Consider the following 27,442-nt stretch of genomic DNA (forward strand, 5'->3'; position numbering starts at 1 on the left):
ACACTTCAGTTTGTTTCAATGAGAGTAGAGGCTTTTTTCTTGAAACCCTTTCAAACAACTTCTGGTGATGTAGGTGACTTCGGATTGTAGTTCTGGAGACTTTCTGACCCCAAGAAACAACTAACTTCTGCAAGTCTCCGGCTGTGATCCTTAAAGATTATCTGGCCACTCGAACCGTCCTCTCCACAATGTGTTAAGACAATATAGACACACATGCTCTTCCAGGTTGATTCATAATGTTTCTAATTGACTGGAACTTTTTAGTTATTGCACTGATGGTGGAAATGGGCATTTTCAGTGCTTTTGCTATATTCTTATAGCTACTTCCCATTTTGTGAAGCTCAACAACGTTTTGCAGCACATCACAGCTATATTCATCAGTCTTACCCATTGTTATGAATGACTAAGGGAATTTGGCCTATGTGTTACCTCATATTTATACCCCTGTGAAACAGGAAGTCATGGTTGAACTATTTGCTATTCCTAGACACTCAGGTGTACTAAAAAAAAATCTAGAATATCAATGGGAATATACTTCAAATATATTTTTCTCATATGAATTCATATTGGTGCCAATAATTGTTGCACACCTAAATCTAAAGATTTTTTCTGTGTTGTGTTTGCAATTGTTTTATATCCATGAGAGCAGAGTATTTTTGTGAATATTTTGAACAAAATATCAAACGGTTAAACAATAAAAAACAAGGGTGCCAATATTAGAGGGGTGCACTGTAACTGGAGTGGGTCATTGATACGTTTGCTACGAGAATAAATCGCGTGCTCCATTTCCCCAACAGTACCTTTCAGTGTTGATATGGTAGCCTCAGTAGAAACTTTATCACTAGCCAGCTGTGTTTTCACGGCCTGCAGGTCAAGCTGAATAGTAGACAGCGCACCCCCGAGAGTCTCCTGGAGCTTCTGGAGCTCCTTTTTAAAAATATCGGCGATGTCCTTCCTCAGTAAAGCCAGCAACTCAAGCTTGAGTGCAGCGAAGTCAGGGTCACCGCTCTGCGACGCAGATACAGGGGGACGCAGATACAGAAGGGCTCACTCGCGGTGCGCACACTTGGCCTCAGTCGTGTCTGAATGCTACCACGGGTTTTCGTGTTCTTTCCAGACATTTTAACGTACCACAAAGTTAAAATTGCAAACAAGGAAACAGAGTAGAATAAGTCAAAATATAATGTATGACCAAAAAGTGCAAATTAATTACAATTTTAATCGAAATCAGCAGGAGCCTCCAACTTCGCGTCCTACTCCATCCTGGATCATGCTAGAATTAACCAGTCGTCCAGGTAGTTTAGTACATGCCCTGGAGTCGCAATGGAGCCAGAATGGCATCCATGCACTTTGTGAAGGTGTGAGAGGATAAAGCTAGCCCAAAGGGAAGAACCTGATATTGGTATGAGTTGCCTCCAAAAGCAAACCTCAGGAACTTCCTGTGACTAGACAATATTTATACGTGGAAATATGCATCTTTTAGATCTATCATCACAAACCAGTCCTCAAACTGAATCTGTGGAATAAGTTTGAGCATCAGCATCTTGAACTTGTATGTCTGAAGAGTATGATTCAGATGACGTAGATCTAAAATTGGCTACATACTCCCATCTTTTTTTCCGACTAGGAAATAACGGCTGTTGAAACCTCCCTCCCTAAGGGAACAGGGTACATGTTCTATGGCCCCTTTGTCCATGACGGATCTTACTTCCTGTGTTAACGTCGGGCTCTGCTCTGTGCTGACTACTGTAGTGAGCACACCTCTGAACCAGGGGGGGGTCAAGCTCTGGACCCAGTAACCCTTTCCTACGGTAGACAGAACACATCGAGACATATTTGGCAGTAGTTTCCAAGCTGCCAGATGGTCTTTTAGTGACATTAACTTTTTGGGCTAGGTTAGGCCCTCCAGTAGTAGCTAACTGCCCTAACAACCTTTGGTCCCCTGTTATGTCCCTCTGCGGCCCCTCAAGACCACTCCTTATTTGTTTGCTTGGTCTTTATGATCATTCTCAGATCCGGCCTATTAGCAGGCTGCGACTGTGGCCACCCAGTTCCCCTGGCTCTCCGTGGGGGGAGGCGGCCACCACACTTGCCTTTTGTGCCTCCCTTACACTAGCGCTGGCCCAGGCTCCACTCATGGATGCCCGGGTGAACTCAGGTGAACACTGCCATTGTATGCAGTGACCCACAAGCAAGACCCACTACCGCATAGGCCTTGCCCACCAAAGCGGAGGTGGCCTCACATGGCTTGGATGGCAAAGCCGGTCCCCCTAAATTACCTGCTGTCAATGGAGAGAGGTAGCTCACAAGAGCCTCCTCCACCTTCGGCACAGCTAAATAGCCGTTCATTCCCACTATGGGGTTATAAATATGGCTTATGTATGGTTTTCCCCAGAAGCGTGATATTTTGTCATGCACAAAGGGGAGTTTTCTGCAGTGTGAGGGAGATTTATTTTCACTGGGGAGAAAAAAGCTCATCCAGCCTTAGTAATCACATCAAGCAGCTCTTTATATGATTGAGAGCTGCTCTCCATTTTATAGCACACCCTTTTGGCTCCTTGGAGTCAGAGAGGAATTTTTTTCTCTGGCTTTCCATAGCGGAAGAAGCAGTCACGACAAGAGCTCCAAAATCCGGTGGAGAGCCGGACCCGGAAGACAGAGCAAGTGACAGAGCAGCGCTCGTCTCCGGCTCCTCTTCTAGATCCATACCAGATCCCCAGGACCTGAGCCAGCTGGCTGCCTTGGCAGCAGCTGGCCCAGATCCATGAGGCACTGAAACTCAACTCCCTTCAGCCATGAATAGAGTGAGCCACGAGCGGAGCTGCCTGATTGTAAGTTATTCACAATGTGCACAGTCAGACCTCTTGAGCGCTGCCCTGGCATGCTCCATCCTTAGACACTTGTGTGTCCAGCACCCCTGTGATGAAATGCCGTAACACACTTTCTGAATTCTCGCTCACTCATACTCATTTTCCGTTTTTTTTTTAAAAGGGACAGAAAAGTAAAGATTTTTCTTTCTTTTTTTGAAAAGATAGAGAGAAAATTAAGTCTTTTTGCAAACGTTACGCAAACGACCAACATGCAGTGTTGCTGAAGATTATAAGGCTGACAGCACGCTTCACAGGTGCAATTTTTATATCACACAACGCACTTAATTGCCACGTCACCTCATCATGGCAAGTCTATAAATAGGCATAATGCTACACAAGCTTTAGATGCCGGTCACACTTCCCACAGCGTGGAGCTCATGCAATGTTGAGTTCCCTCAAAAAGGGAACATGAATCAATGGATGCACCATGTGTATTTGACTGTAAATTTGTTAAAATTTTTGTTTACTCTGCCTAGAAGTTGATTTAAGTTATTGTGTGTTTGGAATATGTAGCAAGTCATTGAAATATAAGTAAATTGCTTCACATGTCTTTATCAGGCTTTTAACTTACAATAAAACAAGCTAATTTCCTACAAAACTGCAAAAAAAAAAAAAAAAAATTGCTGTGTTTTTTTGTAGTCAATTAGGAATGTACACTGCCATCTTGCTCCAACCAAAGTGCTTCTCAATACTCAAATTGAAGCTTCTGTGTTTCCTCGCTCCTCTGTCCTCCAGCCTGTGAGCCGGAAATCGATCCATCTTGAAGGACATATCAATTCTCTAATTGCACAGCGAGGAGGTGAAGAACGAAGAGTGAGGAAGCTTCCAGAGGAGCTAGGAAGCAAGGAACAGGAACAGGAGCTAGGAACAGGTGTACCCTATGTGGAAGTGTTTCTTGTTGAAAAACCTGACGCAAGTATAAATTCCCCATCCCTTTTACATCTTCCAAAATCCAAAATCTCAAACAAAAAGTTCTTTGATGATGTGATGGGATGTTGTGTGAAATATAATTAAATAATAATATGTAATGAGTATTGTAATTAATTGTTAAGATATGCAAATTAATGTTTGAATATGCAAAGCTGCACAAAATATGTGATAAATTATGTATTGTTCATTAATTCACTGTTGAATAACCGAGATATTTCACATATTATCAGTGCATTTTGCTTTATTAACAATGTTGTTATTAAACAAACACCAACAATATAACAGCAGATCCCTGAAGCACAGTGAGGTAATCCAACTGAGCACAGTCATCATTAATTGATATTGATTTGAAGTGACACTTGAGAGAGTGAGGATATTCCATTCGACTTGCTTCGATTCCCCTCTCCTTGCATCCTTCCCTCACATCCAAAGGGGTTGGAGCTAGAGTATGCAAATACATATAGAAATAGAGTTCTATTTGTATATGTGCATGTGCAATATCCTCAGTATTTACAGTATCTCACAAAAGTGAGTACACCCCTCACATTTTTTATTATATCTTTTCATGTGACAACACTAAAGAAATGACACTTTGCTACAATGTAAAGTAGTGCGTGTAGAGCTTGTGTGACAGTGTAAATTTGCTGTCCGCTCAAAACAACTCAACACACAGCCATTAATGTCTAAACCACTGGCAACAAAAGTGAGTACACCGCTAAGTGAAAATGTCCAAATTGGGCCCAATTAGCCATTTTCCCTCCCCGGTGTCATGTGACTTGTTAGTGTTACAAGGTCTCAGGTGTGAATGGGGAGCAGGTGTGTTAAATTTGGTGTCATCGCTCTCACACTCCCTCATACACGTGCTCAGCGTCATATCCAGAGGTTGTCTTTGGGAAATAGACGTATGAGTGCTGTCAACATTGGAGAGGTTGAAGGGGGGGTCAAAACACCAATGATGGCGAGGCAAGGATTAAATAGGTAAGGATTTTGTCTCTGCTATCCATAAATTTTATTCATTAATTAAGGAGTGAAAGACATCAGGAGTCAGGTGCAGTCATTGATTATCTGCTTGTATTATAAAAGTTACTTCTCGCCATGGTTGGTGTTTAACGATTGAATGATCTGACTTGCCATAGATTCCTCAAACATAATAGAGGGGGAGCTTTGTAATGAGCAAATTAATGTGCCTCTTAAGTGATGTGCGGCATTAACTTAACGCCGGTCAGCATGTGACATTAAAGGTAATGCCTGGATGTGCTCAGCGTTTATTTAACACCTAATGGCGTTATCTAAACCCCTGGTGGCAATTAGAAAATGGCATTTTTAAACATAAAATGGCATAACAATGTACGCGAATAATGACCAATTTGGTTTGCTATAGATTTTTGGATATCCGTGCACACCGAATACTGAGAACTGAGTGACGTGGCATGGGAAAAAAACTCTCACATTTGCATTGACTTATCTCTGTGAGGCTGTTTTTCTTATTTGTGCATCCTCATTTACTTTTTTGCCTCCTTTCTTAGCTCCACCCCTTTGGGATGTGAGGGTAGAATGCAAAGATGTGATGCGAGGAGCGAGGAATCAAAACAATCGAATGGAATATCCTCGCTCTCTCAAGCGTCACTTCAAAGCGACATCAATTAATGATGACTGTGCTCAGCTGGATGACCTCACTGTGCTTGAGGGATCTGCCATTATATTGTTGGAGCTTGGGTAATAACATTCTTAGTAAAGCAAAATGCACTGATAGAATGTGAAATGTCTGGTTATTCAACAATTAATTAACAAACAATACATAAATTGTCGCATCTTTTGTGCAGCTTTGCATATTCAAACATGCAAGGATCAATTAATTACAATACCCATTTTAAGCATATTATTATTTAATTATATTTCACACAAAATTCCATCACATCGTCAAAGGACCTTTTGTTTGAGATTGTGGCAGATGTAAAGGAGGAGGGGAATTTATACGTGCATCAGGTTTTTCAACAAGAAACACTTCCGCATAAAAGTATGTGAACCTCTAGGTTTAGCACTTAATTTGAAGGTGAAATTAGAGTCAGGTGTTTTCAATCAATGGGATGACAATCAGGTATGATTGAGCACCCTGTTTTATTTAAAGAACAGGTATCTATCAAAGTCTAATCTTCAAAACACGTTTGTGGAATTGTGGTATTGTGGAAGGATATTTCTGAGGACCTCAGAAGAAAAAAAGAAAAAAAAAAAAAAGAGTTGTTGATGCTCTTCAGGCTGGAAAAGGTTACAAAACCATATCTAAAGAGTTTGGACTCTACCAATCCACAGTCAGACAGAGTGTGTACAAATTAAGGTCCACGGTTACCCTCCTCAGGAGTGGTCGACCAACAAAGATCACTCCAAGAGCAAGACCGAAACATATGGTTTTATTGAAAGCTCTGGTGCTCTGCTGTGTCTGATTTGCACAGAGTGCATTGTCTCATTTAAAAAATCAAATGTTAAGAGACATTTCAAAACCCAACATGCAGCTATTGCAGCAAAGTACCCAGTGGACAAAAGCCTAAGGAAGGTGTGCACAGAACTCCGACGGAAATTGCAAGCCGGACAGCAGCAACTGCAAGCTTTGCTGGCTCCTTGGCTCGATCTTTTACTGTCAGACGATATATAAAGTCATGCATGTTTAGTATGGCAACTGAACTGTCTGCAGACTTTGAAGAAGGAGAAAATCACTCAGGAAATAAAAGACATGCCCTTGTCAGCCCGAACAGTGTATGACATGACAGCACGTGAGATAGAGAGGGAAAATATGTTACATGGATATAACTTTGGCAGATTTTTGTTGTCTTGCGCTGTATGAGTCTACACACACACACACACACACACACACACACACACACACTCCCCCTCTCTCTCTCACTCAAAACACACAGAAGAGGTTTTATGCTGCTCTGGTGGAAACTCAACATCAAAGTGAAAGCACAATGAATTTGAATTTGTTTTTAGTTGTCTATGCACCTAAATAAAGTTATTGTTATTGAAATGTTTTTTCTAGTAGTAAAATATTAGTTTTTGCATTGGCTCTTTGGGAAAAAATGCATTAAACAAAAATGAAAAAAAAAAGGGGTTTTGGTGAAAAAAAGGTTCCCGACCCCTAATCTAAAGGCCTCTCTCACATTGGCTAATGTTAACGTTCATGAGTCCACCATCAGACGAACACTGAACAACAATGGTGAGCAAGGCAGGGTTGCAAGCAGAAAGAAAGAAGCATTCCAGCATAGGAAATTTCTCTCATCTGTGAAACATGGTGGTGGCAGTATCATTGTTTGGCCCTGTTTTGCTGCATCTGGGTCAGGACGGCTTGCCATCATTCCAGGAAAAATAAATTCGGAATTAGACCAGCAAATTCTAAAGGAAAATGTATGAACATCTGTCCATGATCCGAATCTCAAGAGAAATTGGGTCATGCAGCAAGACAACGACCCTAAGCACACAAGTCGTTCTACCACGGCATGGTTGAAGAAGAATAAAGTTAATGTTTTGGAATGGCCAAGTCAAAGTCCTGACCTTAATCCAATAGAAATGTTGTGGAAGGACCTGAAGCAGTTCATGTGAGGAAACCCACCAACATCCCAGACTTGAAGTTGTTCTGTACTGAGGAATGGGCTAAAATTCCTCTAAGCCGATGTGATGACTGATCAACAGTTACCAGAAATTAGTATTAATTTTGTCAGCAATTTTTTAATTTAGTCATATTATTATGTCAAATGTCCTTGATTTTTTTTTAGCCTAATTAGTCAACTTTATCCCTTTTTTTTTTTTTTTTTTTTTTTTAAATCAAGTTTTAGTTGTATAAAAGTCTGGGAATTTTAGTCTTACCTTAGTCAAAGAAAAACAATTATTTTTGTCTAGTTTTAGTCACTAAAAACTGTAGACATTTTTTATCAAAAGATTATTATAGATTAATATTTCAGTCAATCTAGCGGTTAATTGGCAACAGGTCAGTAACATGATTGGGTATAAAAAGAGAGGCAGAGTCTTTCAGAAGCAAAGATTCACCAGTCAGTCAGAGGCAGAGGTTCACTAGTCTACAATGTGTGGAATGATTTCTCAGTAATGTACTTAAAATGTACAACATAAAATTGTAAAGACTATGAATATCTTCTCATCTACAGTACATAATATCATCAAAAGATTCAGAGAATCTGGAGAAAATCTCTGTGTATGCAATCAATATTGCATGCCTGTGATCTTCAGGACCTCAGGCGGCACTGCATTAAAAACAGGCACGATTCTGTAATGGAAATCACTGTATGGTCTCAGAAACACCTCCAGAACTCATTGTCTATGAACAGTTTGTCATGCCATCCACAAACGCTGGTTAAAGCGCTATCATGCAAAGAATACGTGAACATGATCCAGAAACACCGCCGTCTTCTCTGGGCCAAAGCTCATTTAAAATGGATTGAGGCAAAGTGGAAAACTATTCTGTGGTCAGGTGAATCAAAGTTTTTTATTCTTTTTGGAAACCATGGATGCTGCGTCCTCTAAACTAAGGAGGACTAAAGAGGAGAGGGACCATCCAGCTTTTTATTAGCGCTCAGTTCAAAAGCCTGCATCTCTGATGGTATGGGGGTGCATTAGTTCTATGGGATTGGCAGCTTGCACATTTTGGAAAGGGACCATCAATGCTGAGAGGTATATACAGGTTTTAGAGTAACATACGCTTCCATCCAGATTCCATCCCATCTTTACTTCTGAGAGACTCTGCCTCTCTAAGATACTCTTTTTATATCCAATCATGTTATTGACCTGTTGCCAATTAACCTAATTAGTTGGAAAATGCTCCTCCAGCTGTTTCTTTTAGTAACACTTTATTCTCCAGCCTTTTGTTGCCCAGTCCCAACTTTTTTGAGATGTGTTACAGCCATCAAATTCAAAATTAACTTATTTTTTTCCCTAAAATAGTTCATTTCCTCAGTTGAAACATTTGATATGTTTTATATGTTCTATTGTGAATAACATGGGTTTATGAGATTTGTAAATCATTGTGTTCTGTTTTTATTTACATTTTACACAGCGTCCCAACTTTTAAGGAATTGGGGTTGTAAGAGTGACAGTCTGTGTCAGCGCAAAAAAAAAAAAAAAAAATTAAAGTGGTACAGGATTTACTTGAGTAACTTTTTAAATATACATATTTTAAAGAGTAGGTTTAATTGGCCATACTTATCCTCTTGCTCAAATTTTTAATCACGAAATGTACTTTTACTTTGGTACACGTGGCGATCATCAGTTACTGTTAAATGTTTCTGAATATATGTAGTTTTAATTATTCATTTATACATCACATATAATGAGGTTGCGAGTCTTGCGATATGCTGCAGTGGTCTGAATGCAGACAACAACCGCTTAAATTTTTAGCGGTCCTGAAGAGGGGGAAGAAGCAAGCAGCGAGCGTGTCAACAGAGACAGGACACAAACGCACACAAACAAACAAACAAACAAACAAACAAACTACAGACTAACACACAAACACTCATTCTCTCTCTACACACACTTTCTCTTCTGTTCTGTTCCATAGTGTGTTCTTTTGTTCTCTGTTGTCTTGTTTAAACGCAGATGCTGACAAGTTTGTGGTGTTAACATTTGGAAATAAAGACAGTCATCCATTGGGAAAATGTTTGTTCCCTTTCAAAGGTAACTTCGACGTTGCATTAGCATAACAGTATGGGAACAGGAATACCCACTCCGTCATACCGAGGGTACGGCCTGTTCAAAAATACCCAAGCCCGAGGGTCAGTAAGCATGTTTACATGAACGTTAAAAGTTCAATTTCAATTGAGCTAAAGCAATAATTTGACTTTTTAAAATGTCACGTAAACACTTTAGTCTGTCTGAAATCGAACTTCCGAAATTGGACTCGACTTTGTCCAGCATGTATACATTTTAATCGAGTCGTTCTTTTGATCAGCGAATGATCCACATGTGACACAGTTTACTGTTTAAACATTTTATGTTGGTTTTATTAATTATACTGACCATTATCATGGTTACAGTTTGGCTGCTCACTTGCTGCAGATTCACACACAGGCAGCGAGAGTGCAGAATGAAGCGGTCACGCTCCCTTCCTGGTCTTAAAGGGAAATACTCCCAGATCATTACAAGAGGTGACGCGCAACACAAGGGATCGCACCAAACCGTATCAATCATTCGATTATGCATTGTGTCATGTATACTCGGACAGATGAACAAGACTGTAGCTCGACTACACAGTAACTCAATTATAACTGCCCATGTAAAACTTGTTAATATAATTAACAAAGATTTTTTTCTAATGGTATTACATGACCTACATGTCTTCTCATTTCTCTCTCTCTCTCTATTTAAATTTGTCAATTTCAATTTAAATCATGCCTTTATTGGCACATTTTTAAAAACAATATTGCCAAAGCTTTAACACAAAACTTAAGTACGTAATATGACTTACTTAAATTATTTTTATATAATTTAAGTAAGTCATATTAGATCAGTCTCTAACACAAACTATGAGACAGGTACACCTTGACCAAAAATAACCTTTTTTCTATAGATTTTACACACATTGTTACTCTAAAATATACATGACTAGAAAGATGTCTTGGTAAAAACAGTCAAATAGAATAACAAAAAAGGGCAATAAAATGCTAATCTTATATTTCTGGTGCTTAAATATTGTTAATATCAATACCCTCTTTCACTTAACATAATAATTTCAAGTTCAAAGTTCACCTGAAATCGTTGCCAGGAAGCAAAACCTACAGTCACGTAGAATGCGTTGTAGTGTGTGTCATGGCGAAAAGAAAGCAGTTATCATTAATAGCATATTTAAGAACACAAACAATGACAATGAGAAAACAGAGCAAAACACTAAAAAACAAGAGTTTAAGAGAGTAAACGGCAGCAGGTCTCTGATGAGCAGTTTGGCAACTGTTTCCATGACTAGTGATAATGCTAGCCTGATCGTAGAAGGTTTTTAGAAACGCTTGCAAGGCTAAACATTGTCAACCAGCACATGGCTTTGAAAGTGAGACTGACTGCCAGGAATTAAATGGAGGTAACAGCCCATGTACAGTCATTCAGGCCTTTAGGGAGTACAGGGACTCAAATTCACAAAAAGTTCTGTGCCAGAAACAACAGCACAGCAGTTGTTGGCTACTGTGAATACCATACCAATGAGTGGAGTGAGTGGAGTACACTTGAATGGAGTGTGTGCAGGTTTTCTCCAAAATTAATCTCATTTGAAGCTCGTAGCGTGCATACCTTCTGATCCCCATCTTGACTCTGGTGTTTTTGAACATTGTGGGTCCACTGTTTACAAATTTGAATCTAAAGCTATTTGTGTGCTCATGAGTACGTAAGGGAAAGAGGACCGCCACACAAACTCGAATCAAAAGACGTCACAAGGAAGAGGAGCAGGACACTGACATGACAGCTTTGTGGAATATTATGTTAAGTATGACACGTTTTAGTTGATTATGTTTTGCAGTTAATGTTTACTACAGTTAATGTTTAATGTAACTGTTTACTGCTTTGGGCAGTTGTGCACTCAGTAGTTAATTATTTACTACTGTAGTAGTAGTTAAAAGCCTTTTTCTGTTTTGATAAGCTGACAGAATGTGCAATCCATAATGATTTCCCTTTGTACTGAGAATACTCACTGCTGTAAACTCATTATGTCGCTGTACCAATGTGAGCAATTACCATACATGGTCTACCTATCAGCATAGACTATCGTTGGTTACATGAGACTCTAGAAGCACTTTTATGTGTCTAAGTTCAGGGACCGGAACCTTTTGCATGCCTCCTGACATGCCAGATCACAAGCCTCATACTGTTCTGGGACCTGCAGACATACAAATTAAGTGCTGCAAAGTGCCAAGAATGGACACGTGAGCATCAGAACTGGACCATGGATCAATGGAGGATGGTGGCCTGGTCTCATGAATCACGTTTTCATTAACATCATGTAGCTGTGTGCATCGCTTACCTGGGGAAGAGATGGCACCATGATGCACTATGGGAAGAAGGCAAGTTGGTGGAGGAAGTGTGATGCTCTGGGTTGTGTTCTACTGGGAAACCTTGGGACCTGGTATTCATGTGGATGTTCCTTGGACACATACCACCTACCTAAACATTGTTGCAGACCTAGTACACCACATCATGTCAACAGTATTTCCTAATGACAGTTTCATATTTCAGCAGGATAATGCACCCTGCCACACATGACAAAGAGTTCAAGTTATTGACTTGGCTGCCAAATTCCCCAGATCCAATCGAGCATCTATGGGATGTGCTGGACAAAGAAGTCAACTTCATGGGTCAGAGTTGTTGCAGTGGCACAAGGGTGACACTACGCGATATTAGGCCGGCAGTTTTAATGTTATGGGTGATCGGTGTACACACACACGCACACACACACACACACACACACACACACACACAGTGCACTTTATTAGGAACACCTGTACATCTGCTCATTCATGCTCATCTAATCAACCAATAATGTGCCAGCAGTTCAATTCATAAAATCATGCAGATACAGAACAAGTACTTCAGATAATTTTCATATAGTGATTGTGTGGAAAAGGTGTGATTTCTGTGACTTTAACCAAGGCATTTATGATGTTAGCAGATGGGCTGGTTTGAGTATTTGCATTTGGGAACAGTCTCGAGTTTACACAGAATGGTGTGAAAAACAAAAAACATCGAGTGACATTTTAGTGGGTGGAAATGCCTTGTTAATAAGAAAGGTAAGAGGGAATTGGCCAGATTGGTTCAAGCTGCCAGGAAGGATATAGTAACTTATATTATATATATATATATATATATATATATATATATATATATATATATATATATATATATATATATATATATATATATATATATATATATATGGTAAGCAGAAAAGCTTCTCAGCATGCACCAAAACACCATTCTGTGTAACTCTAGAGACTTATGTGTGAAAATCCGAGTAGATCAGCAGTTAAAGAAATACTCAAACCAATCAGTCACAGAGATCACTTTTCCCCATTCTAGTATTTATTTTTTACAATTGCACACACATTTCACACACTACGGACAATTTGGAAATGCCATTCAGCCTACAATGACTGGGACTGGGGGAGGAAAACAGAGCACCCAGAGGAAACCCCAAAGCACAAGAACATGCAAGCACCATGCACACAGGATGGACGTGGGATTAAAACCCCCAATCCCAGAGGAGCAAAACAAACATGTTAACCACTAAGCCATTGTGTCCCCTCTGTGTGTGTGTGTGTGTGTGTGTGTGTGTGTGTGTGTGTGTGTGTGTGTGTGTGTGTGTGTGTGTGTGTGTGTGTGTGTGTGTGTGTGTGTGTGTGTGTGGAATGGGGGGTGTATTTGAACGGTGACACAATTTTTGTAATTTTACCTCTGTACACCAGCACAATGGATTTGAAATGAAGCAATAAAGATGATAAATTAAAAGCGGACTTTCAGCTTTAACTCAAGTGGTTTAACAAAAATTTAAAAAATTGTTTTTTTAAAAAATTTAATTTTAGTCAAAAGAAATTAAACCATATGCCAAAAATTTGCAGGAGGAATCAGAATTCTGCTGATTCCTATCAGATACACTTGTGGCAATATAGACCAAAAGGAGCTTCAGAGTTTGTTCAGTAAGGTGCGACCAAAACTGTGCAGATATAGCAAAAATCATATGACAAGCTCTCAAAAGTAGGTTTTGCATAAAACTTATTAAACAAATTTAGCATAAATTTGAGAGAGTAAGGGGTAAGATATCAAAGCATGTGAAAAAAATTCATTGTACACCTTATTTGAAAAGATATGTTTGTTTTTAAGTGTAAAAACATGAAAAACACCCCAAAGGCCAAATTGAATGAGACAGCATCAGTTACTAGGGGGTCCCTAGAGAGACCAAACTTTCAAAGTTTCATGACAATACCTTATTGTTTACCCTGTAAAAATGCCTGATGAATTCTGATTGGCCATTGGTAGCCATGTTTGTTAGGTAATTGGGTAATTATTAATGAGCACAGGGATGTAATATACCCAATTTCACCTTGATTGGACTTATCTGAATTTAGGTCCACCCTCTATGTATGATCACACTGCACATTTTCCTACCTATCCTCAGAATCGTGTCCTGTACATGTGTTTCACATTTTGTGTCAATCAGTGCAACCAGGCATGCATTTACTTACAGCTGTTTAAGTAAATTATGCTCTGCCTTCGTAGAACTGACTGGCATAGCAGCCAGACTGTTTACAAATCTCAACATTTTTTTGATAATTATTGAAGCACTCACAAAGCAGAGGGAGGGAGTACGATCAACTGACCAAGTTTCATGTCTGTAGCACCTACAGTTTGGTCCGTATGATCAGTTTTGAAGAAGAAGAAGAAGAAGAAGAAGAAGAACAAGAAGAACAAGAAGAACTTTCCCTGCTAGGGAAAGAAAGTTGGCATTAAATATCAAATTAATATAATTAAGAAATGCCAGTTGTCAGTGTTACATACCTCATCAAATTTGTGGACGTCATTAGATAAAAGGTTGACAGTCTGTCCTGTGGAGGTCTTTCCCATAGCGACACTATTAAGGCACAATGCCTGAGAGAAAAAAATTTTTTTTTTGAAAGACTCCTTTATAGCATCATGTTTAACATATAAAATAAGATATACCAGATAAAACAATAACAGGAGAAATAATTTAGAATAGAAAGTATTACTGTCTTTTGCTGTGATGATGTGATTCAAATGCCCAGTACAAAAACAGACCTTTTTGTAAATCATGTGGCACATGGCAATTCGAAATCTCATGCCAGCTCTCTGGACATTGAAGAAATAAAGGTGGTGCATTAATGCAAGGGCCACCGTGGAGAGAGACATCCCAGCAGCATACCCATAGGCCTCATACAGTGCATCCATGTTATTGGGATCATAGTTCTCAAAGTATTGAATAAGCTTGCCCAGAAACACTGGTTGCACCAACTTAATAAATTCCTGTAAAGAGGGACAAAGAAGTGCTAAACAGAACAATACCATTTTAATCCATTACTCATGATTTGTAGCACCTGATGACAGTTGGTTAAATAAATAATGTCAGAATTTCAGAATGACTGGTCTGGTATATACAGTCAGGTCCATAAACATTTGCACGTTGACAGGTAAGTTATTGTTATTTTAGCTGTCTACCACAGTACATTGGAGTTGAAATGAAATAATAAATATTATTTTCTTTGAGGGTAATTACATCCAAATTGGGTAAACAGTGCAGCACCTTTTATATGTAGTTCCTGGTCTTCCTCAACTGGCCATAAAAAGACCCCTGTTAAAGTTGCAGGTTTTCATCAGGATGCACCGAATGTTCGGCAACCGAAATTATTCGGCCGAAAATAGCAAAAATAAATAAATAAATAAATAAAGCACTTTTGGTGTTCAACCGAATGAGTGAAAAGGCCGAATAAATTTGACCGAACAATGACGTGTTTGATGATGCGCCAAATAGCCTAGCAACCAGAGTGAGATGCGCGAATTTCATGACCTCCACTTCCGGCAGCACGCTCGGACCGATGAGGGAGCGCGCGCATGCACAAGCTACGTGCACGGGCGCATGCTCTTCGGATGTTGACAACCGTGACATTGTTTACTGTGTTTAATTGTTTCTGTTCCGGAGTATTCTGTCACGTTGCGAGACGTAAGGGAGTAGAGTACGGAAGCAGGTAAAGGCATATTTATTTAAAGGAACAGAACTTTAACAACGTATCTAACTATACTATATCTACTCTAATACTAGGCGAGGTGTACAGGGACGCGAGCGGTATATATCCCCAATATAATCAGCCGTATAGAACCCAATAGAACCATTTTCTGCACTCCTGTCAATGCACTTTTTAGTTGTAGGCTACAGAGTGTTCCGTTCTTTCAGCAGTCAGTTATAGGCCTAACATAGGCTATTCAAGGGGCTCAAAGATGACCACATGAAAATTATTTTTATTTTACCATTTTATTTATTTAAAGTTATATTGTGCCTTGTTGGTAGCCTATACCTGCTGGAATGGAAAAAAAAAATGTTCAGTGTTAAATAAATATTTTGAAATTGTAGTTTTTGTAATTGATATTTTTCTTTGAAAAGCAAGACAAAATAGTAAAAAGCATATTTTGACTATTTAATTTATGCAATGGTGAAAAAAATGGCAAAATAAATAAAAACGCGAAAAAAACGTATTCGGCCAAGTTTTTCATTATATTCGGTTTCGGCTTCGGTAAAGAATTTTCATTTCGGTGCATCCCTAAATGAAATCAATATAAACTTTCTCCAACTTTAATGTTATACACACTGTATTGCCAAATGTATGTGGACACCTGAGCAATCACACCCATACTGTGATTGTTGAACATCCCATTATAGATTTAGGTCTCAATTTGCTCTTATAATAACCTCCACTCTTCCAGGAAGGCTTTCTAGATTTGAGCATGTCTGTTGGAATTTGTGACCATTCAGCCATTAATTAATGTGTATTCTGGGAGATCAGATCACATTCTAGACAATTGTGTACTTCAAACTTTACGACAATAGTTTGGGGAAGGACCATATATGGGTATGATGGTCAGGTCTCAACAAAGAACAATGTTTTAGGAAACAGAGAAAAACATCTTACAATAACTGGAATCTTTTACTGTTCCTGTAACTCTCAATATATAGTTCATAGAGTTGTCAGTGAAGTAATGCATCATTAGGCTGAAAAAGCAAATGGCTTGGTCATGTATGGCTGGCAATGAAACAGATTCCCTTGTATTTATTGATGATGTGACTGCTGATGAATTGTCAAGTGTATAGGGCTATATTATTTGCTCAAATTCATCCATATGCTTCAAAATTCATCAAATGGCACTTCACAGCACAGACAAGCAATGACCACAAACACATTCTGAAAGCAACACAGGACTTTTCCAGTGGTCCATTCATTCACCTGACCTGAATCCAATGGTGCATGCATTTCACTTGCTGAAAGCACAACTGAAGGCAAAACACCCCAAGGAACTGAGAACAGCTGCAGTAAAGACCTACCAGAGAACCACCAAGGAATAAACCCAGCATTTGTTGTCTATGGGTTCCAGACTTTGACAGTCATTGATTGCAAAGGATTTGCAACCAAGTATTTTTTTTAAATGTCAATTTTGTCCAATTTTTTTTGGTCCCTTAAAAAGAGGGGGTATAATATATAAAAAGTACTGTAATTCTTACACTGTTCACCTGATTTGGATGTAAATACCCTTATCTTATTTAAGTCTTTATGAGCTTTATCTAGCTCATATTCACATTTTGAGCCCATATTCATCATTTATTTTCGACTCCAATGTACTGTGGTAGGCAACTAAAATAACAATAACTTTGTCAATACCCAAATATTTACAGACTTGACCGTATGTGTTGAAAAACTGTATTAGCGCAAAGTTTTGATCCCAAACACTAAAGGAAACTGGCCCAAAGTTATGCTTTCTTATGCTTAGATAGAATGTGTTGTGTACCTCAATAAGGGTGAATATGCCCAAGATGGTATATGACTTCCAATAACACTTGATAATGGCTTTGGTAAGTTTAGGAGTTCTGAGTTCTTTAGTTGCCATCTCCACTTCATGGTCCCAATAGCTGAGAAAAAGAGATTAGACATTACTCATTATGCCTTGTTACGTTTGAACAGTATGTAGCAAACCCTTTCTGACACATTATACCAGGTGGAACTCAAACACTTCCCTGTATTTACAGCTATTAAAAAATTTACCTGCATAAAAAAAGAGAAACTTTTAATGTTCTGTGCTCTAAATTAGTTTTTGATCTCTTGACAGTGAAAATAAATTCTCAATTAGTGACAGTAACTTCTGGGTTAATTAAAATAATAATAATAATAATAATAATAATAATAATAATAATAATAATAATAATCTGCTGTTCATCACATGATAAAACCAAACTGCCTGAACTTCCACTGCACATTATATTATGTTCTGTGGTAGATATATAATTAATCTCATGACATTAGCTGCAATGATCACAGGGGATTCAACTAATTATATACACTGAAGACACCAGATAATGAAATTACTTTGAAGTCCACTTGCCTCATGAAAAGATTCTGTAGAAATAAGTACCCTAAACATCTAATGTATGCAAAACATGGAAACACGAGGCCACTGATACAAAGCAGGACTCCTACATTTCACCCCTAGTTCTATCGCAGTAATTATTAGCACATCAGTTTAAGGACATAAACTTAGGTTAAACCTAAACTGAATTCAGGAGGAGGAGGTAAGAAGTTAATTTCTCACCCTTCTTCTAACAAACTATGTATAAACCGTAATGACACTATTGGTGATTTTATTACAGAAGCACTATAAAAATAAAATGTTTATTTTGCAATTAACATGACTGTCGCAGGTAAATAGGACTAACTGCACTAAAAACGTGCTTCAGATGTGGCAGGGGATTCAAACTATAATGGACTGTAAACCACAAACACAGATATTTACAGCTGACAGTGAGTTAGGGCCCTGAGGCCCTTTTCGAGCTCGCAAATAAAGACCCTCCAATGCGAGTGCCTGCGGCACTATATGACTCTAGTTTTACCATCTCTGCAGCAGACGTGACAAAACATTTAACCGAGTCAACACTCGCAAAGCTGCTGTTCCGGACAGAAGCTCAGGTTGCGTTTTAAAAACATGCAGTGAGCAACTGGCTGCTGTATTTATGGACATATTTACGTGCTTCAAAAGTACCACCATTATTCCTGTACCAAAGAAAACTAAAGTGAGTTGTCTTAATGAATATCTTAATGAATACTGCTCTGTGGCATTAACCCCCATTGCAATGAAATGGTTTGAGAGGCTGTTGCTGCAATACATGAAGAACATCATTCCAGACACCACAGATCCAATGCAGTTTGCCTACCACCACAACAGATCCACTGAGTACGCTTCATACCACTCTGACCCACCTAGACAATAAAAACTGCTACATGAGGCTATTATTTGTGGATTATAGCTCCGAATTTAATACCGTCATTCCAACCAAGCTGATCCACAAGCTGCTAGATCTGGGACTAGGTGCCACATTGTGCCACTGGATCCTGGATTTCCTCACCAACAGACCCCAGCACATGAGGATTGGCAGTAAAACCTCCTCCCCTCTGACCCTCAACACTGGCACTCCACAGGGAAGCGTTCTGAGCACAGTACTGTGTTCCTTGTTTACATATGATTGTGTGGCTTTTCAGAGCTCCAACACTATAAATAAATTTGCTGACGATACCACCATTGTGGGTCTGATCAACTAAGATGACAAGACGGCCTACAGAGAGGCGGTGAGGCTGGACAATGACTATGTTTACGTGGACAGCAGTAAACTAATTATTGACCTTATTCTGAAGAAGACAATATTCTGATTAAGGTGTTTACATGAGTTGCTTTTAGAATACTCCTTTTACATTTTACATGTTATAGAACATAGCTCGATTAATGGCACGTCATTATGTCCCCATGCCACGCCGTCCGATGTTCCCTCCAGAATTTCACCTATGAACATGCAGTTGGTCTTCGTTATGGTACCATATACAGTTTTGGGTGTTTCATTTTTAATTTTACGAAAGCCTCAAGTGCAGTTAATTATTTGTCATGCTATACATGTAAATAGATGGCTGCTTGAAACCATAGGCTGCGTCCTAAATCGCATACTTACCTACTATATAGTAGCCAAAATATATTTTTTCAACATTTTTTCAGTAAATATATTTCCAATGAGGCTGATCACATGAATTTTTCACCAGACATCAATATTAACTCAAGAAATCTGGAAATATGAAGTATTAAAGTCCAATAAAAGTCCAAAACAATATTAAAGTCCATAAATAAAGTTGTGTAATAAATTGGAATTACACAGGAAAAAATGTATTGAATACACTAAGAAAATGCAGTTCTCAAAGGCAAAGTAAGGCAAGGAACCAGCTGAACCAGTAAGTAATTGTACCTCCTATCTGTGCAAATTAATATCAGCTGGGTTAGTAAATTGATGGTCTATAAAAAGGCTTTTCTTTACCAAGGTGTTACACAAGAAACATCTCATGATGAGCTCTCCCAAGACCTTTGTAACGTTATCGTTGCAAAACATATTGATGGAATCGGATACAGACGTATTTCAAAACTTCTGAATCTTCCAGTAAGCACCATGTTGGTCATTATGCGCAAGTGGAAGCAACATCACTCCATCAACCGGCCACGCACAGGAGCTCTTCACAAGATTTCTGACCAGGGAGTCAGAAGAATAGTCAGAAGAGTAGCCCAAGAGCCATGGACCACTCAGAAAGAGCTTGGTGGCAGCAGGTACCATCACCACAGAGAAAACAACAGGCAATGCACTCCTCTGCTCATGCTCACCCCGCAAGACTCCATTACTAAAGAAAAGGCATGTCGAAGCTCATTTAAAGTTTGCTACAACTCATTTGGACAAGCCTATGAAATACTGGGAGAGTGCAGTCTGGTCAGATGAGAGCAAAATTAAACTTTTTGCCCGTCATACTACACATCCTGTTTGGAGAAGAAATGGCACTGCATATCACCCTTAAAACACTACACCAACAGTGAAGTTTGGAGGGGAAGCATCATGATGTGGGGCTGTTTTTCATCACATGGTACTGGCAGACTTCATGTAATTGAAGGAATGATGAATCCACCAGGATGATGAAGATGAGATGTGGGTGGACCTTCCAGCAGGATAATGATACAAAGCATACATTGATATTTCTGTTGAATAAATGATTGAAAAATATATTTTCCTTGTGGTTTTGTTCAAGTATATCAACTTTATTAATAGTAACTGTTTCAAAGATGATCAAATGTTTACTTGTCCAAATATGTCAAAAAAGCCAACCATTTCCATGGGATGTACTTTTTTTTCTTCTTCACATGATCGTATACATACATACATACATACATACATACATACATACAGTTACATATATACATTCATAATCTTTGTTGTAAACCATGACTAGTGAACTCTTGTTTGATAAACTTGTTTTAAAGTGCATCTATTTTGCTTTTTCAGATATTACCTTTTATGTAGAGAGTTATATAGCTGTTTGTGAATTTCAAAATTTCAAAAATCATAAGTGCACAACAAATGGAGTTACTGACTCCCCAAAGAAAGAACTGATTCTGAACACCTGAAACAAGTCGTTAGTAATTCCAGACTTACTTCTTGTACTAACATACGTAATTTGGAAACAAAAAACCTGCCCAACGTGTACTTTGACCCACCCTCAAACACTACAGCTGAGGTTGATAGTCTCATCTTGTCTTATTAGTGCTGCTAAGGGTTCAATATTTATGGCAAACAGCAAAGGGCTGAGGCAATCGCCCTGGCAGACCCCCCTCTCAAGGTGGAAAAAGTCAGAGCAACATCCATTCACCCTTACGCGTGACTTGGGGTTTGTGTATATAACCTTTACCCAATCCACAAATTTTGTGTGGAACCCGAATTGCAGCCAATGTTTCATACAGGAATTGCCAATTTACAGTGTCGAATGCTTTCTGTGCATCAAAGCTAATTAACATAGAATTTTGCTTACTTTTCTTGGCACATGTTATAATATTTAATGTTCTCCTTATGTTGCTGGCTCCTTGTCTATCAGGGATAAAGCCTGTCTGATCCGCCTTAATCAACTTTGCTATAATTTTTTGCAATCTTTTTGCCAAGATACCTGTTATTATTTTTTTGATCATTACATAACAGGCTAATTGGTCTATACCCCTCACAGAATAATAGGTCTTTGCCTTCTTTATGGATCACTGAGACAATGGCCTCAGACCATGTAGCTGGTGGGGCTTCTTTGGAAAGGGCGTGATTAAAAACTTTGCTTAGTACTGGTACTAAATCATCAATGAAACATTTATAGAATTCTCCAGGGAGACCCTCTGTCCCTGGAGATTTGTTACTTTTTATTTTTTTATTTTTTTTTACAACTTCTCGTATTTCACTTTCGGTAACATTTAGTGTCATTTGCAATGCTTCATCTTCTGACAGTGATGGTAAGTGTAGACCGGCAAGAAAGGTTTCAGATTTATCACGTATCGTTGTTGGTTTTGGCTCCTCATACAGTTTTCTATAGAAAGATGCAAAGGCATCCACAATTTCCTTTGAAATATGGATGAGATACTATTTTTTTTAAAAAAGGGTGCATAATTTTAGGAACCACACGATTAGCCTGGGCTTAACGGAGTTGAAAAGCCAACAAGCGGGTGGCTCTGTTGCCATCTCGTAATATTTCTGTCTGGAAAATCTTAATGCTTCATCCACCTTATATGTAAAGAGATTATCCAAGGCCCTCCTAGTTTCCTTTAATTCTAGTAGCGTGGCTTGTGGTCCTGTACTTTTATGTTCTATCTCTAATCGTTTAATTTTATTTTCTAATTTCGTTTGCTCTACTAAATTTTTCTTTAGCCTTGATGCAATCTGGATCATTTTCCCTCTTATTGCTGATTTAGCTCCCTTCCATAGAATTGATGGTGTTACTTCTCCATAGTTATTTAACTCAAAGTATTCTTTTAAGTTCTGTTTTAGTTCTTGTACCACTGTTGTGTTGGTTAGTAGTGATACATTTAGTTTCAGTATCTGAAAAAACTTTCCTTACCAGGCTCTATGATTAACATGACAGGGGCATGGTCACTCAACGTTATTGGCTCAATATGGCAGTCTTGTACTTTATACATATATTGTTGGGAGAGACCAAAGAAGTCAATCCTGGAATAACAGCTATGAACGTTAGAAAAAAAGGTGAAGTCCTTTCCTTTGGGGTTTTTAAATCTCCATGGATCAACCAGTCCTAGTTCTGAAATCATGTCATTAAGTGTTTTGGTTTTTTTTAGTTTGGGATCCTTTCTCAGCTGGTGTTCTATCTAAACTTCCATCTTGTACTGCATTGAAGTCCTCTCCCACCACTATCATGCCATGGCAATGCCATTGGTATTATCCGCTATGATATTTGCAATGTCTTAAAAAAAGGTCTGATCGTATTCGTTTGGGGCATACAGATTCATAATGGACATCTCTACTTCTCCTATTGTACCAACTATCATGACAAACCTCCCCATCTTGTCCTGAATTACATTTTTTAAGCAAAAGGCCACTGACTTATTAATTAAAATAGCTACTCCCCTTTTTTTTTTTAGTTTTTTTTTTTTTTTTTTTAACCAAAGGAGGCACTATATACTTGGTTTACCCATTCTCTCCATAATTTTCTGTGTTCAGCTTCTGACAAGTGAGTTTCCTGCAATAAGGCAATTGAGCAGTGCAATTTCTTTAGCTAACTATATATTTTCTTTCTTTTAATGGGATGATTCGAACCATGGACATTATATGTGATTATGTTGAGATTGCTCATACGCGTTTGGTAAAAGTGTTATTCTTGTCCTTCCATCTCAATCCAAGTCTCAATTTCCACATAACATACCTGTGACTCATCTGAACCGTACTACACGACTGCACGTCTACTGGAATCATAGAGATACGCATTAAACATAGTGTAGAAGAAGAACATTATATACAACAACAAAACAAGAACTGCCTTACAAAAACCCAGCTGATTGAACTAACATCTTGTCAATCGGCTTCAGTAAAGACGGAGAGTCGTGACTAATCTCTCCGGGAAAGCACACACTGTGTTGTTGCAACTATCGGACTGCACTATGCTGTAGTTAGAGTTGCCTAAATGTAAAAACAAAAGTTAACTAAAATTTAACTGTCTTAACCCTTTCACCCCTGAGCAGGGGAGTCAGGCTGCTACTCCTCTCATGGTGTCACTAGAAGTCCAAAGACGCTGTTTTCTGCACTTCAAAAGCAAAACCACTTTGCATGAACTCCAAAAGGATAAGGTCATAAAGCATCAGTGGTTAGAATTCATTTTAAAATGATACCACCGACTTTCACTTGTGTTGAAGTCGGTTGTGTTCAAGTTACTGATAGCTGCTTCTCAAATCTAGCTGAAGTCAAAGGATTATTCATTAAAGATGGGGCTGTACCCACTGTATTTGGACCATTTTGCAACTCTGTATCACAACCTGTAAGTATGGTTAATTATTTATGTATACATGTTCTACTGAGTGTTCCAAAGGAATAATTTTGTGTTGTATACAGTGCATCCGGAAAGTATTCACAGCGCTTCACTTTTTCCACATTTTGTTATGTTACAGCCTTATTCCAAAATGGATTTAATTCATTATTTTCCTCAAAATTCTACAAACAATACCCCATAATGACAACGTGAAAGAAGTTTGTTTGAAATCTTTTGCAAATTTATTAAAAATAAAAAACAAAAAAAGCACAAGTATTCACAGCCTTTGCCATGACACTCAAGGATGATCAGTGGAAACAGGATGCACCTGAGCTCAATTTTGAGATGTTTCTACAACTCTATTGGAGTCCACTTGTGGTAAATTCAGTTGATTGGACATGATTTGGAAAGGCACACACCTGTCTATATAAGGTCCCACAGTTAACAATGCATGTCAGAGCACAAACCAAGCCATGAAGTCCAAGGAATTGTCTGTAGACCTCTGAGACAGGATTGTATCGAGGCACAGATCTGGGGAAGGGTACAGAAACATTTCTGCAGCACTGAAGGTCCCAATTAGCACAGTGGCCTCCATCATCCATAAATGGAAGAAATTTGGAGCCACCAGGACTCTTCCTAGAGCTGGCCGCCCGGCCAAACTGAGCGATCGGGGGAGAAGGGCCTTAGTCAGGGAGGTGACCAAAAACCCGATGGTCACTCAGACAGAGCTCCAGCGTGTCTCTGTGGAGAGAGGAGAACCTTCCAGAAGAACAACCATCTCTGCAGAACTCTATCAATCAGGCCTGAATGGTAGAGTAACCAGATGGAAGCCACTCCTCAGTAAAAGGCACATGACAGCCCACCTGGAATTTGCCAAAAGGCACCTGAAGGACTCTCAGACTATGATGAAAGCAGAGGGAGCAGAGAGGGTTAAGGGCCTTGCTCAAGGGCCCAAGAGTGGCGGCTATGAAGTGCTGGGGCTGGAACCCCCGACCTTCCAATCAGTAACCCGGAGCCTTAAACACCAAGCCTCCACTGCCCCATTATAAATATTATATATATATATATATATATATATTTTTTTTTTTTAAGTTTTACAGTGTATTCAATGAATTTGATATTTACAAGAAAACAAAAACTTCTTTTTAAAAAAAAAAAGTTAGCAAGTAGTGCGCTTTTTTAAGAGCTTGTCCACTGATTACAAATGATTGAGAGATCTGCTGGGAGTTTCCCCTGGCCAGGACAAAAGGATAGGGTTTTGTGGATTCTGCTCGGTGAATAAAATCCACAATTTCAATTATGTCACAGCAAACCAGTGACTACATTTCCCATCCTGCTCTGCGGCCTGCAAACATGGCCACCATGGACTACACTTCCCACACATGTACACCTTCTCCGGAATTCTAATCACACACACCTGTTTCCAATCTCACACACACACACACACACACACTCACATCACAGTATATAAGAGATACTGATACTAGTTCAAATACTAGGACTTTGCGTAGTATTTTGAGTGTATTCTCGTTACCAAGTGGTTGTTTCTCGGTTTGATTCATGTTTATCGACTTTGTTTCTCATTTCGGATTCTAGCCTTGCCCAGTTTATGCCTGTTTGTAGATCGCTTGACCCATTGCCTGTTTTGACCACGCTCTTGTATTATGATTTGGATTTGTCTGCCTGTCTCTCTTTATTAAACAGCTTTTACTGCACTTGCATCCGTCCTCAACTCCATCACATACTGGAACGTGACACCGTTACAAATATACAGCATGGGTGTTATGATTGTAACATCGGCCTTCATGTATTTCTAGTCTAATTGTATATGACTTGATTAAGATAAAAATGTAACTGATACAGGTAATGACAGCTGACATGTCAAATATATTTGAGGTGTCATAACATTTCTGACTAGTAAAATGACATTCTGAATTACACCACTTAGTTAAAACCTTCATTTATATTATGAAAAGAATAGTTAGTTGTGGCCCTAGTATTGAGACAATTAAATGAAATTGACCAGCTTTCATTTTAGTTCAATAAATAACTGCGGTTGTATGAAATATCAGAGGACGAGGTCAGAATGGAGCAGCTGCTCGTCTGATAGGGCTCCAAATATGTTGAAGCCCATGGGCATAGTGGGAGTGCATCAGCAGGAGAATCAGGAGAATTCCCAGTGGGCCACTCATATAATAAACGTTACATTATTGTGTGATTAATAACGAAAGTAACGAATTACACTACATCGGTATTTAAAGCAGTGCATCAGTTATTTCCGTTATAAAGTGCAGTTTTCTCACGTCACTTGGCTCATTGCGCGTGCTCGCTCTCTCGCTCTCACACTCACACACACACACACGTGTGCGTACTCAGGTTGTTACCATGGAGATATAAACAAACCGTCGTCACATGCCGAGGCGTGAGGTACCTGCCAAAAAGGTATATTTCTTACTGAAATACTTCCTATTTGTTTGAATCAAACAACCATTTTTTCATAGTGTTACAGCTGGACTTTTTGTAGCAGAAAACAATGCGCAATATGTCATTTGTTATTTATCTTTATATTCTTGTTGAAACATGTCAGTAATAAATATAACGGGATAGTAGAACTGTCACTTCATTTACCAAAGTTCTTCCACCACTAAATAAAATGGGCTGGTCTTGGGCATTAAACTCCCGAGCTGAAAATGAGTTCCACTCCAGTCCTGCCCATGGGGAAGGTAGTGTTGTAGAGTTGCGCCCATGGCAGGTTGTCACCGAACACCGGTTCCGACCAGAAAGCGAATTGCTCGCGCCCTGCTCAAACTGGCAACCTTTGCCGAGTGCAGTGTAGCGGGACAAACGTTCGGAGTTAGTGAAACAGCTGTCCATTGATGTGTACATGCTGTGAGCACAACTATTGAAGCGCACCTATTATGGTTTTGAAATGTGCCTAATTTTGGTTTCATACAAATAGATTTATATGCATCCAATGTTAAAAAACACTTTAATGTGCTCATAATTTAAATTGCAGCATTACCTTTTTCTCCCAGTGTCACAAAGGATGCTAATAGATTCATTTTAAACTCCTCCTTTCAAAGAGCATACTCTGCTCTGATTGGTCAGGTGTCCCAGTCTGTTGTGATTGGTCTACCGCTCTCAGCGTGTTTCAAAAAGGAAACGCCCACTACCATAACCGGTTTCAGCTCCGTCTGTTTGCTAGCAGCCGGAGAAGACCCTTTTTGTTACAAACCTATGTAGGTTAGTGCAGGAAGTAAGTCTGGAATTACTAACGACTTATTTCAGCTGTTCAGAATCGCTTCCTTCTTTTGGGAGTCAATAACTCAGTTTGTCATGTTTAGCTGCTACAGTGCCATGCAAAGTAGGTTATTTGTCCTTATGCTCTGTTCAGACCATGTTCAGGTAACTTGGAACTCATATAGACATTTACACACCTTGTTTTCCTGCTCAGCATGAGAGGATGTCAATGTTTCAATTTCAACCCATTTACTGGTAAATAAAAAAAAAATAATAATTATTTGA

The 27,442-nt window shown here is 39.0% G+C and overlaps 1 protein-coding gene across 3 annotated transcripts in view; it reads right to left on the minus strand.

Annotated features, from left to right (window-relative positions):
- Positions 1–27,442, minus strand: part of abcc4 (ATP-binding cassette, sub-family C (CFTR/MRP), member 4) — a 77,167-nt gene that overhangs the window by 46,912 nt on the left and 2,813 nt on the right. For 2 of the 3 annotated variants that reach the window (XM_017482055.3, XM_017482053.3), the window contains exons 3-5: positions 17,346–17,466; positions 14,592–14,816; positions 14,334–14,423 (exon numbers count right to left, since the gene is read on the minus strand). In XM_017482055.3, the coding sequence (XP_017337544.1) occupies positions 14,334–14,423; positions 14,592–14,816; positions 17,346–17,466 (436 nt within the window). Of the gene's footprint in view, positions 1–14,333; positions 14,424–14,542; positions 14,563–14,591; positions 14,817–17,345; positions 17,467–27,442 lie in introns of those variants that run through there. The other variant, XM_047158983.2, reaches the window with a different exon arrangement.

Source organism: Ictalurus punctatus, chromosome 12, assembly GCF_001660625.3.
Source record: "Ictalurus punctatus breed USDA103 chromosome 12, Coco_2.0, whole genome shotgun sequence".
Classification (NCBI taxonomy): domain Eukaryota; kingdom Metazoa; phylum Chordata; class Actinopteri; order Siluriformes; family Ictaluridae; genus Ictalurus; species Ictalurus punctatus.